This window comes from Anser brachyrhynchus, assembly GCF_964034855.1.
Source record: "Anser brachyrhynchus genome assembly, contig: SCAFFOLD_56, whole genome shotgun sequence".
NCBI classification, from domain to species: Eukaryota; Metazoa; Chordata; class Aves; order Anseriformes; family Anatidae; genus Anser; species Anser brachyrhynchus.
Genome location: NW_027663703.1, coordinates 712,344 through 724,447, shown reverse-complemented (window position 1 = coordinate 724,447; position 12,104 = coordinate 712,344). Strand labels below are relative to the sequence as shown.

Here is a 12,104-nt window from a genome sequence, read left to right as displayed (position 1 = left end):
GGCCATTTCAACCCATCAGCCTTCTTGCAGCCTGTCAGCTGACTAGACAAGTTACCTAACCAGCATCTTCCAAGCCATGGGCCTGCTGCTGGCCTTGCAGGTTCTTAGGTAGACACACCCAAGCCTTGTGCCTCCTGCTGTCCGGTCATGTACTCAAGCAGAAGGGACAGGACAATCCATATCCAGGCCTTCTTTCTGTATGGGTTCCTGGGTATCTACGCAGAGGGGATCCCACAGTCAGCATGCCAACCAGGTGCCTTCTGCTTACCTACCAGGGCTACTGGCACACTGGCCAAAAAGTACAGATCCCAGGTCTAAGTCCAGGGTGACCCGTCAGCTAGTCCAGAGAGAAGTGACCTCACAGTCCCTTTCTGTGGCATGTTCCTGCTGCTGCCCTATCAACTGCAGAGACAGAAGTGACCTCACAGTCACTGCCACAGTCACATTCCTCCTGCTGGTGTAGGATATCTTGAGGCAGAGCTGAGCTCATCAGATCATTCCCACCCATCTCCTCCTTGTGGCCCACAAGCTGATCAGATCCATGGCCCCCCACATTCATCTTTGAATGCCATGTGACTGCACAGCAACCTCACGGTTCCTGCCCTGCCCCAAGGGGTCAAGGGCATAAAGGTGAGGGTTAGGAGAGGGGCTGAAGGTGAGGAGGTTAATGCACAGGAACAGGGGTTTAGGATGTTCATTATTCATGTATGGGATTAGGGCTCACCTTTCTGGGTTAGAGATTAAGCATGTGTGTAATGGGAGGGTTTGGTGTTCTGCTTGGGGTGTCAGGTCTGTGGTTTTGTGGTTATGTGAAAGCTCTTTGCTTTAGGGTTTTGTTTAGGGTTTTTCTGCCATGAAGTCTAGGGTTAAATAGAGCATTTCAATGGTAGTGTTAAGGGCAGGGATCAGGGTGAGCAAGAGAGTAAAGGTAAGGGAGAGGGGTTTGGGCTGAGTTTTGCTTCAAGGGATACTTTGAGGTCAGGCTTTACAGTAGTGGATTCCTGTCAGGGTTTGGAGTAGCATTTAGGTTTAGGGATAAAGATTACATGTTAAAATAGGGGAAAGGCTTCACATGACTGTTTTAAGACTGTTTTATAGCAGGATCTACATTACCTGAACCCTCTTACCTTTTCAGAATCGTTAATTTCTGTTGGCCAAGCTCCTCTTCCCTACCTCAAATCTCACATCTCTCCTGTCCAGCCTTCACCTGACCTTCCAATATCAGTCATCTTTTTGGAAGCAGGATTCTCATGACACTCATGATCTCAGAGTATGTGTCTCACTGCTGTTGGCCACTGCGTTCCTGAGAAAGAAGCAGCTCCTAAGCCAGCATGGAGCACCCTGCATAATGTGCCCAACAGCTCTGCACCACCACAAACGTGTGTGTCCTGCCTACAAGTCTTGGTTCCACAATGGCTCCTATGGGTCCAGAGTAACTTTTCCCAGGTCCTCATGCATGCTTCAGTTTCCCCCAGGCATCTTGCAGGCAGTAGCTGCCTCTGTGTAGAAAACAGAAAGCAGTCCTGAAGGATGACTTTAGGCAAAAGCTGATACCTCTGACATGACAACCTGTGTCCAAGACCTCTTCCCCTATGGGGCCTACCTCGTACTTAGGAAGAGTGGATCTCACAAACTATGTGCAAAGCAGGCTCATACGCTGACCTATCACGGACACTGGCAGATGCGAGCCTAAATGCACCGTTCCCAGCCAGGAGTCAAGGGATGACCTGTCAGCCACTACAGAAAGAGCTCAACTCACAATCCACTTTATAGACATTGACTTAGGACTGGATTAGGCATTTCTGAGGCATCACTAAGCTTATAGTACCACACCTACAAAATACCCCCTTTTTGGCCCAGGACCTGCCCAGCTAGAAGCGAGCTGGTTGTGATCCTTCCAGCCCATGGCACTGCTGCTAGGCTCCCAGCCTCTCTGACACACAGGAGCCAGTTATGCACCAGTCTTGTGAGGTGCTAGGGCAGGAGGGACCTTGCATGCAATGTTCCAACCCCGTGCCTGTTGGTAGCCTCTAAACTCCTTGTGCACAGCAAAGATCATGCTCAGGTCCAGAAGCCATGTGCCTGAAGCTGGCCTAGAAGACACACAGGGGAAGCACCCTCCCATCCCCATCCCCATCGCCATCCCCATCGCCATCCCCAGCCCCAGCTGGCGGTGCTGCTCTGCAGAGAGAGGGGGCTGTGGTGCCTGGGGCACGGTGGCACGCGTCAGGGCTGTGCTGGGCAGGCTGGGAGGCAGACCCAGCTCATGGGGTCACTGCCATTGCCCCAGGGCTGCAACAAATCACTTGCCAGACTCCTTTGGTGGGGCTGCTGCGTGGCCTGGGGCTGCAGAGCTCTCCTCTGCCTCCTCACACCAGATTGAGCACTTGAGCTCTGGTCAGTCCACCTTGGACAGGCTCACACTCTGCGGGCTCCATTCACTGCACTCTCTCAGGCTCACGCTGCCCCTGACGATGTCCCCGCATGCTCTGCACACACCACTCTTGCCAGCAGGTCCCACATGTCTCTCCAACCCTCCCGTCTTCCCCTGCAGTAGTGGCCCCTCACCGCAGCATGTTGGTGCATCTCCAGGCTCAAGGGTGTTTCCTGAGGGCCTGCCCCGTGTGGGGAGTGGTGGGGAGGAAGAGAGCAAGGTCAGCTCCTGGGGCATGGCCGAGCACAGCCCAACTATCCCGCACCACGGGCAGGCCCCTTGTCCCAGGCTGAGGCACACATGCAACGTGGACAGTTCCCCATCAGCCCAGCTTCACGCAGGGTCCTTCAGCTCTTCCCCAGTCCCATGACTCACCAATTCCTCCTCCTCCACCCACATACATACACTGGTTTCCATCTGGGTACTCAGGCAGTACTTTAAGGATCTGCTAAAGCCCTGAATTTCCTCGTTTCTCACAGCCTCCACTCAAGTCTTTCTCCTTCCCCTCCCCAGTGCAGAGCACTGCCTCTCAGGTGGCACTCAGTGACCCTTCAGAAGGGCCTTTGGGCTTCCTCAATTGTCCTGGTCCTTATGAAGACTTCCTGGCTCCTTCCAGATCTCAGAAGGATCCTTCTTGTCCAGCGTGGGGCCCTCTATTGTCTCTGGATGGGACAGAGTTACTCTCTGCAGATCAGCCCCTGTGGTGCTGTGTTTTTGATATATGACCAGAGCAGTGTTGGTCACCCACGGCTGTGGGTGGGCAAAAGGCTGGGAGGGGAACCTGCTGTGACAGCTGACCCAGCCTGACCAAATGGACATTCCATGGCACATAACATAGTGCTCAGCAACACATATTGGGGTCATCTTTCCAAGACAAGGTGGCAGTTTCTCAGAGACTGCCTGCCCAACGGTCTGCTGGTGGGAACTGATGAGTTACAAAATGTTCATCATGTTTAGCGTTTGATTTTGATTTCTTTCTTTTTTCTTTTCCTTTCCCTTCCTTATGTGTCTTTCTCTCAATTTGTGGGTTTTACTTATTTATGCTGTTCTGTCCCCTCTGCCCTCTAGAGGAGGAGGAAGGAGGCAGCCAATGCATGTTGCTGTCTGGGGTGAGCAAGGAGGAGGCTGGCTATGGTGCAAAGAAATGGAGGTCTGTGAAGCCGCAGGAGCCCTGGTCTCTTGCCTGGGAGATCCCCAGAACAGAGTGCCTGTGCCCCGCAGGGCCAGCCCCACTCCCCAGGCCAGCACAAGAGGCCTGGCCCAGGCACAGAGCAGCCTGCCTGGAGCAGGTGCCTGCACAAAGAGCTTTCTCTTCTCCTTTACCCATCTGTGCAGGCCCAGAAATGCTGCCCTGCTCTTTCCCAGGGCCATCCCTGCTCCCAGAGAGCCTTGCCCAGGGCAGTGTGTCTGTGCTGGCCTGGCTGGCCATTGCTGCTTCCCTCCCCGTGCTCCCTGCAGGGCCCTGAGCTGGCAGTGCTGCTGTGCAGAGCCAGGGGGCTGTGGTGCCCTGGGACACTGTGGGGACTCCCCACTGCCCGTGCTGCTCAGGGTGCTGGACAAGTGCTGCACCAGACCTGGCCCACGAGGCTTCGAAGAGGGTCTCCTCAATTACAGTGCAGTCTTATGTGCCTTCAGTTGCTGGCTCTTCACCACCTCCCCTGGCATTGCAGAGCCCTCCTTAGCCCACAGAGTCCTCTGATTCGCCTTTTCCTTTGCTAATCTTCTTTGGATGATCACTAATTTTATGAGGTTTTAATCACTACCTAATGAGCACGTTGTCCTAGGGTTTCCCTGATGTCTCCTGGCAGCTCCAGATTCCCCTCCAGGCTGGCATCATCAATCCGCCCCACTGCAGGGTGCGTAGTCCCATGAAGAGGAGTCCAACACCAGTTGTCAGATTAGACAGGTGAGGCCATAAAGAGAGCTCTTGGTCCAGTCCTTGGCTACTCACACACCACCCTGGGACTTTCATTCTGTGTCCTACACTTCATGAAGAATCCCAGAAAACAGAAGAGCAGGGAGCAACCCCTTGGCTCTATACTTGGCAGCAGCTTTGGAAAAGGCATCCAGGGTTCTAGGTTTGCCCTGAGCAGCCCCTTTTGTTACTGCCGTGGTATCAGGGAGGCCAGCTGTGACACAGGGCTGCACAGTGCCTGCTGCTGCCTGCAGCCACAGGGATGCCACTGCAGAGACAACAGGACTGTCAGCAAGGTACACGAGACCTCAGGGATAACCCAAATACAAGAAGCACAAGAGAACAATGTAGAAGCCAAAAGAGAGCAGCAGTGAAAAGGTCTTGTCCTGCTGCTGGCCATGGCCATGGCTTCAGGGATGCAGCAGCCCTGACCCGAAGGCAGCAGAGAGGCAGAGCCCAGCAGGCAGTGAGGGGCAGCCCCGAGGGCCACCGGGGCTGCCCGCCCATGTTGCAGCTGGGCTCTTGGCCCCGAGCCTGTCGTGCATGGGGCTGCTCTCCAAGCTCCAGAGGAGATGGGAAGAGATGGCAGCTGATACCATTGAGGTTCTCATGGATTTTTTATTGTCTATACCTACAGAGGAAGCCTAGTTCTATAGGTAGATTAGATGACCCAATAGTAAATAAAATAATGAACAGGCAGGTTGCTAAGATTAACATTTAACTCAAAATATCACATATTTGCTAAAATAATAGTAAAGAATATTAATAATGAAAGATTCCCTGAACTCTTTTTGGATATGCTAGCAGAATGGATAAATTGACGAGAACTTTACTGATGCTTTAAGAAACACGTTAATTGTTTGTTTATAACATCCTTCAGTTCCTGGTTCCTCATGCTGTAGATGAGGGGGTTCACTGCTGGAGGCACCACCGAGTACAGAAATGACACCACCAGGTCCAGGGGTGGGAGTGAGTTTGAAGGGTGCTTCAGGGAGGCAAACGTGATAGTGCTGACAAAGATGGAGACGACGGCCAGGTGAGGGAGGCACGTGGAAAAGGCTTTGTGCCGGCCTTTCTCAGAGGGCATCGTCAGCACTGCCCTGAAGATCTGCACATAGGACAGCACAATGAAAACAAAACAACCAAGGACTAAAGAAATGCTACACACGAGTGCCCCAACTTCCCTGAGGTAGGCATCTGAGCAGGAGAGCTTGAGGATCTGGGGGATTTCACAGAAGAATTGGTCCACAGCATTGCCTTGGCAGAGGGGCACTGAAAATGTATTGGCTGTGTGCAGGACAGCAGTGAGAAAGCCACTGGCCCAGGCAGCTGCTGCCATCTTGGCACAAGCTCTGCTGCTCAGGAGGCTCCCGTAGTGCAGGGGCTTGCAGATGGCAACGTAGCGGTCGTAGGCCATGACTGTGAGAAAAGAGTACTCTGCTCCAACCAAGAAGACAGAAAATAAGACTTGTGCAGCACATCCTTGATAGGAGATGGCCCTTGTGTCCCACAGGGAATTGGCCATGGCTTTGGGGAGAGTGGTGGAGATGGATCCAAGGTCGAGGAGGGCAAGGTTGAGCAGGAAGAAGTACATGGGGGTGTGGAGACGGTGGTCGCAGGCTATGGCGGTGAGGATGAGGCCGTTGCCCAGGAGGGCAGCCAGGTAGATGCCTAGGAAGAGCCCGAAGTGCAGGAGCTGCAGCTCGCGCGCGTCTGCAAATGCCAGCAAGAGGAACTCACTCACAGAGCTGCTGTTGGGCATTTCCTGGTTCTGGGCATGGGGTCCTGCTCAAGGCGTAAAAGGTAGTACAGATTTATCTGATTATAACTAACTCATTTTCGGCCTCACAAGCAGACATTGGTCAGGTCCCTTTCATGAGTTATAAGACACTGACTGAGGGTGTCCCTGGAAGAAGGGGACTTTGCGGTGGTCAATGTAGTAGTCAGTCCTCATCTAGAACAATAAGGAAAGGGGAACATGTGGTAATCCTTGATTAAATTCACTCCTGATATGTTGTGATTATCCGCATTGCTGTTCCGAATTCACCCAACTGCAGAGCAGGGCTGTGAGAAATTCATCTTTGTATATTTTCATTCCTTCTGCACTCCACGTGAAACCTTGTGGACCCTGAGATACAAAGGGACTGTCCCTTTAGTGCAGAGTGCCCTTCAGAGGGGACAGCCAGTCTGTCAAAAAAGGCTGGTCTCTTCTGCTAGCATGTGTATGAGCTGCAGGATAACTACATGTTCACCTGAAAAGAACCAGGACACTGCTGAATCAGGGCTCAAAGTGCCCATCTCCAGACCCCTCACCCTGTCCCCGTATCCCACTTCCACCCAAGCACACCGAGGGCTCACTCCATTTGCATGTGAAACCCCCATCCCCAGCCAGCCTGGAAACAAGAATAGCAGCAGCATGGCCAGCTGGAGAAGACAAGAAGAATGCCAGTGTGCTGCTGTCAGGGGAGGCAAGGCCAGGGAGGGACAGACGGACACTCAGCAGACCCTCCTCTGCTGCAGCTCTGCCTGCAGAGAACACAGCTTATGCTCACTGCAAATGCTTTTTGCTCTTCTTTGGCCTGCAGACACCTCCCAAAGACAGGGGATTTGTAGCTCCTAAAGATCAGCTTGGATCAAACCTGAGAGGACCACAATATGATGTTGGTGCAGTCTGTGAGATGAGGTTTGGGAAGGTACTTTACAAATTTCATCACTGACATATTGATTTCTCAGTGCAATGCTCCAGGAGTCTCAGTTTCCTGTACAATCCTGACAACACATTACCATGAAACCTGCCTCCCCTCCACTGCAGGAATCTGAAAGCACAGACTGCAGAAAAATCCTTACCCTTCAGATAAATCAAGCCTCGATCTTCCTCTTCAAATGCCCCCTCATAAATGCCATTCTCTAAAGCACAGCATAAACAGAGAGATCTATCCTGACAGATGCTGTCAGCCATCAGATGTGCCAGCTGTAGAAGAGCCCTTTGGCAACTGCACCTGCGTTGCCCTGCTGCCAGAGACTCACAGTGTCTAGAGTCTATAGATCTGTCCTGCCACACACTGCCCTCTCTTGTTGCACTCCTCATTGCCTCCAAGCTCTCTCTCCTTCTCTCCTCTCCCCGTGCCACCTGCGGTCAGAGCCCCCAGCCCTGCTGCGCTGTGCAGAGGAGCTGCTCCTGGGCAGAGCTGTCTCTCTGCACCAGGGCCCTCTTGCCAGGAGTTCCCCTTGGGCCCAGGAGCCCGGCCATCTCAGCAGCACAGCACCCGACACTGGCATCATAGAATTATAGAATATCCTCAGTTGGAAGGGACCCATAAGGATCATCGAGTCCAACTGCTGATCACTTGCTCTGTGCCATTAGACTCCCTCGAGGTGTCCCCAAGGCCTCAGAGCTGACAGCTCCTTAAGTCTCTCCTGGGGTGTGGTGTTTCAAGCAGACTCAAGTCATCACCGACTGCTTCTCTCTGTAGATGTCAGAGACTTATTTTTTAAAATGTGATTTGTGCTGTTGGACTGTGGTTGTCAAACATGTTGTGCTTTAACCTGTTAGGCACCTCAGCACCACATAGATTTTAGCTCACACCCACGTCCCAAAAGACAATGGGTTGAAATAACGATAGTTTAAAAGGACAGAAAATGAAGAGATAGTAATAACAGTAACAATACTAATAATAAATAATAAATTTTATTTTTATTATTATTATATGTATAAAGCAAGTGATGCACAATGCAATTGCTCATCACACACTGACCCATGCCCAACCTTTCCCCAAGCAGGGGTCCCCCTGAATCTGGACAGCCTGCATTAGGATCTCCTGTGCAGGTCCCTTGAGCTTACTTTGGTTTAGGACAATACAAGCTTTCAGAAGGATCTGGAACATTTGCTTCCCTTTCTCAAATACTTCTTCTGCTGTGCTACCCCAAGTAGTGATGTCATCAAGGTATTGCAGGTGTTCAGGAGCTTCCCCCTATTCTAGAGCAGTCTGGATCAACCCACGGCAAATGGTAGGGCTGTGCATCCAGCCCTGTGGCAGTCAATTCCAGGTGGACAGGACGGCCCTCCATGTGAAAGCAAAGTGTGGCCTTCACATTGCTGCCAAAGGGATGTAGAAAAATGCATTAGCAATATTAATTGTGGCATAACACTTGGCTGCCTTTGACTCCAGTTCGTACTGAATGAAGTTCTAGCATGCCCGGCACAGCAGCGCTCAGCGGTGTTGTGACTTCATTCAGGCCACAGAAGTCCACCGTTATTTTTCACTCACCATCAGAATTTTGCGCTATCCATATGGGACTATTAAAGGTTGAGCAAGTGTTGCTGATCATTCCTTGGCTCTCCAGTCAATGAACCAGCTCATGCATGGGAATCAGGGAGTCTCTGTTAATGCAATATTGCCTCAGGTGCACTGTTGCGGTAGCGATTGGCACCTGCTGTTCATTGGCCATCAGCACCTCCACAGCAGAAGGGTCCTGTGAAAGAGTGGGCCAGGTAGACAACTGTTCCCTGTCCTCCGTCTCCAAGGCAGCTATGCCAAAAGCCCACCAATATCCTTGTGGATCTCTGAAGTACCCTCTCCTGAAGCAGTCTATGTCAAGGTTGCACAGATCCTCCAGGTCAGTCTCAATGGGTTGCTTTTGCCACTCCTTCCCAGTGAGACTCACTTCAGACTCCAATACAGTTAACTCTTGGGTTTGATGTGCCAGGCCAATAATCCTCAAAGTCCAAGACACCCGATTGTCCCCTTCCTCCCCCTGGATGGAGGCTGGGCCCCTCTAGTCCTGCTCATAGTATTCATTACTCTGTTTGGAGGACTGCCGACTAGAAACTGGAGCAGCAATTTTCTCAGAACTCCTTTATGCCAATGTTTTTCCTTGCGTTTCATGTATCCATGCCTCTAGGGTCGAGGTAGATTTTTGCATCCCATTTTCACATGGCCTTTCCATGGTCACACAGTTCAAACCACAGGGTGGCACATAGTATGCCCCCACTATATCAACTTGAGCAGAGAGATGCTTACACCTGATAGTTGAGGTATTGGTTCGTGCAGGTGTGGAGGAAGATGTATTCTCTTGTAGTTCTTGCATCTCGTGAGAAAGTTTCTCTCTGAATGAGATGCAGGCCCATAGGGAAGAAGAGAGACTTTCTTTGTAATGCCATAGTAGCCTAGCCAATTCATCCACTGTGGGTTCCTCTTGGTCTTTCTAGCTCATTTCTGCCAATGAGTTGGCATATGATGATGGTGTGCTCTGTACAAACTTCTGCCATATGGGTCATGTGTATTTGACTTCATCTAGATCTTTGGATAGCTGTTTGTTGTCTAAGTTTCTACTAATCGCCTTCAGCATGGCTAATTCCCTCAGGTACCGGACACCCCTCTGCATGTTGGTCCACTTTCCTGGTTGACATACAAGATCTTTCTTGAAGGGATACCTTTCCTTCAAGCATGACAGGATTAAGTTCCTTGTGTCCTTTTCCAATGGCTTTGCCAATTACTCCTTCAGTAGAGGGTGATTCCGGCTGCTTGGCTTCCCTGTCCTCTAATTCCAGGCTATTGGCACTGTTCTCCCAGCAATGGAGCAGCCAGCTGACAACATACTCACCAAGATGGTGGCTGAAATAATTTCCCATATCTCATAGCTTACACTGGGAAAGGGATCACTTGGTTTCTGATGTTTATAAGATCTCTTCTTCTTTGTCCTCCTGCTTCCATGATGGCCCAGCTTTGGAGAAACCTGCCTCATCTTCTTCCTCCTTTCTTGTCCGGGTAGAAGTTTCTTTCATTTCTAAAGAAAAACTGACTTTCAGACCCATTGTTTTCTCTTGCATGTAGAGGCAACCGATACTGACACAGGTTGGTTCTCTGGCCCAGCCATGGGGCCCATGATAGGGACTGGAGTGGCTGCAGGGCCCAACACAGGAGTTGCTCTGGTTGCAGGGCCTTTCAGAGGAGTTGGAGTGGCTGCAGGGCCTATCTCAGCTTTTGGAGTGGCTATAGGTTCTGTCACAGGGGTCGGTTTAAATTTAGGCCCATCTCAGGAGCTGGAGCAGCTGCAGGGCCTGTTGCAGGGTTTGGAGTGGCTGCTGGGCCCTTCACAAGGGTGGTAGTGGCTCCTGGGCCTGTCAGAGGGACTGGTGTGTGCCTGCAGGAAAAGTCATAGGGACTGGGGAGGAGTTGATTGTGGCTTGTTAAGCATAGGTCAAGGCCCAGCACATTGCAGTGATTTGTGTCTCTTTGGAATTGCCAGGGTGATGACACACCTTTGTCAAGCATTTAACCAGATTTTCAGGATTCTGCACTTGCTCTGGGGTGAAGTTCCAAAGCACTAGAGGTGCCCACTGCTCTAGGTGCCTGCCCATATCCTCCCACACTCCCTGCCACTCCTAACTCTCCTGCCTTGGGGCAGATCCCTGGAGGGCATGTTTAAGTAGTTGTTTTAAACTTATACAAAACCTGAAACACATTCAGGAGATGTAAAAATAGGAGCATGCCGGTTTGACCAACCCAAGGATATTCAAAGCTTTGAAGAGCTATTGTAATTAGCCTGGAGGAGAAGGGGGAGGTGAAAGAGAAACGGAATAAGATTTTATTGTTGTTGTTGTTGTTATTATTATTATTATTATTATTATTATTACTATTATTATTATTATTACTATATACACCAATAGACTTAGGATATTTTTGTGTGCTTATCAAAAGACAGAAAAGGTGATGGTGATTAATTGGAAAGTGTCAGACCTGAGCATGACAAACATGGTATGGAATGAGGGGTGGATATTGTCCTAGTTTTGGCTGCAATAGAGTAATTTTTTCTTCCTAGTAGCTGGTATGGTGCTGTGCTTCATATTTACAGAATCACATAATAGTTTGGGTATGAAAGGACCTTAAAGATCACATAATTCCAAGTCCCCTGACATGCGCAGAGACACCTTCAACTAGACCAGGTCGCTGAAAGCCCCATGCAACCTGGCCTTGAATGCATTAAGGGCTGGGGCATCCACAACTTCTCTGGGCAGCCCGTTCCAGTGCCTAATCACCCTCTGAGTAGAGAACTTCTTCCTAAGGTCTAATTTCAATCTACCTTCTTTCAGTTTAAAACCATTACCCCTAGTCCTATCACTACACTCTTTGATGAAGAGTCCCTCCCCAGCTTTCCTGGGGAGTGCCCAGGAAAGCGTAGTAGAAGGCCACTGTAAGCTCTCCCCAGAGCCTGCTCATCTCCAGGCTGAACAACCCCAACTCCCTCAGCCTGTCTTCATAGGACAGATGCTCCAGCCCATTGATCATCCTCATGGCCCTCCTCTGGACTCGTTCTAATAGATCCATGTCCTTCTTGTGCTGGGGGCCCATGCGCTTGAATGCAGTACTCAAGGTGTGCCCTCACCAGGGCTGAGTACAGAGAGACAATCACTTCCCTACTCCTGCTGACCACAGTATTCCTGGTACAAGCCAGGATGCTGTTGGCCTTCTTGGCTACCTGAGCACACTGCTGGCTCATATTCAGCAGACTATCCACCAATATCCCAAGTTCCTTTTCCCATGGGCAGCTGTCCAGACATCCTTCCCCCAGCATTGCATGGGGCTGTTGTGCCCCAAGTGCAGGACCTTGCACTTAGCTTTGCTGAACTTCATACAGTTGGCCTGAGCCCATGGGTGCAGCCTATCTGGGTCCCTCTGCAGAGTCCTCCTACCCTTGAGTAGATCAACATTCAGTCCTAACTTGGTGTCGTCTGCAAACTTACTGAGGGTGCAC

At 50.8% G+C, this 12,104-nt stretch overlaps 2 protein-coding genes across 2 annotated transcripts in view; one reads left to right on the top strand and one right to left on the bottom strand.

Moving 5' to 3' along the window:
* Positions 1–3,143: 3,143 nt before the first annotated feature.
* On the bottom strand, positions 3,144–6,769 carry LOC308186983 (olfactory receptor 14C36-like). Its single transcript, XM_080609146.1, has one exon. It carries the CDS (start codon positions 6,109–6,111, stop codon positions 5,179–5,181), a length of 933 nt encoding a protein of 310 aa, XP_080465272.1. The 5' UTR covers positions 6,112–6,769; the 3' UTR covers positions 3,144–5,178.
* Positions 6,770–10,913: 4,144 nt separating this feature from the next.
* Positions 10,914–12,104, top strand: part of LOC308186982 (olfactory receptor 14C36-like) — a 267,280-nt gene continuing 266,089 nt past the window's right edge. Inside the window, exon 1 of the mRNA XM_080609143.1 lies at positions 10,914–11,935. The gene's annotated coding sequence lies outside the window, so the exon portion shown is untranslated. The remainder of the gene's footprint in view (positions 11,936–12,104) is intronic.

What these genes read in the sequence shown, in the direction of transcription:
- LOC308186983 (XM_080609146.1), bottom strand. Translation starts at nt 6,111, where the DNA reads ATGCCCAACAGCAGCTCTGTGAGTGAGTTCCTCTTGCTGGCATTTGCA.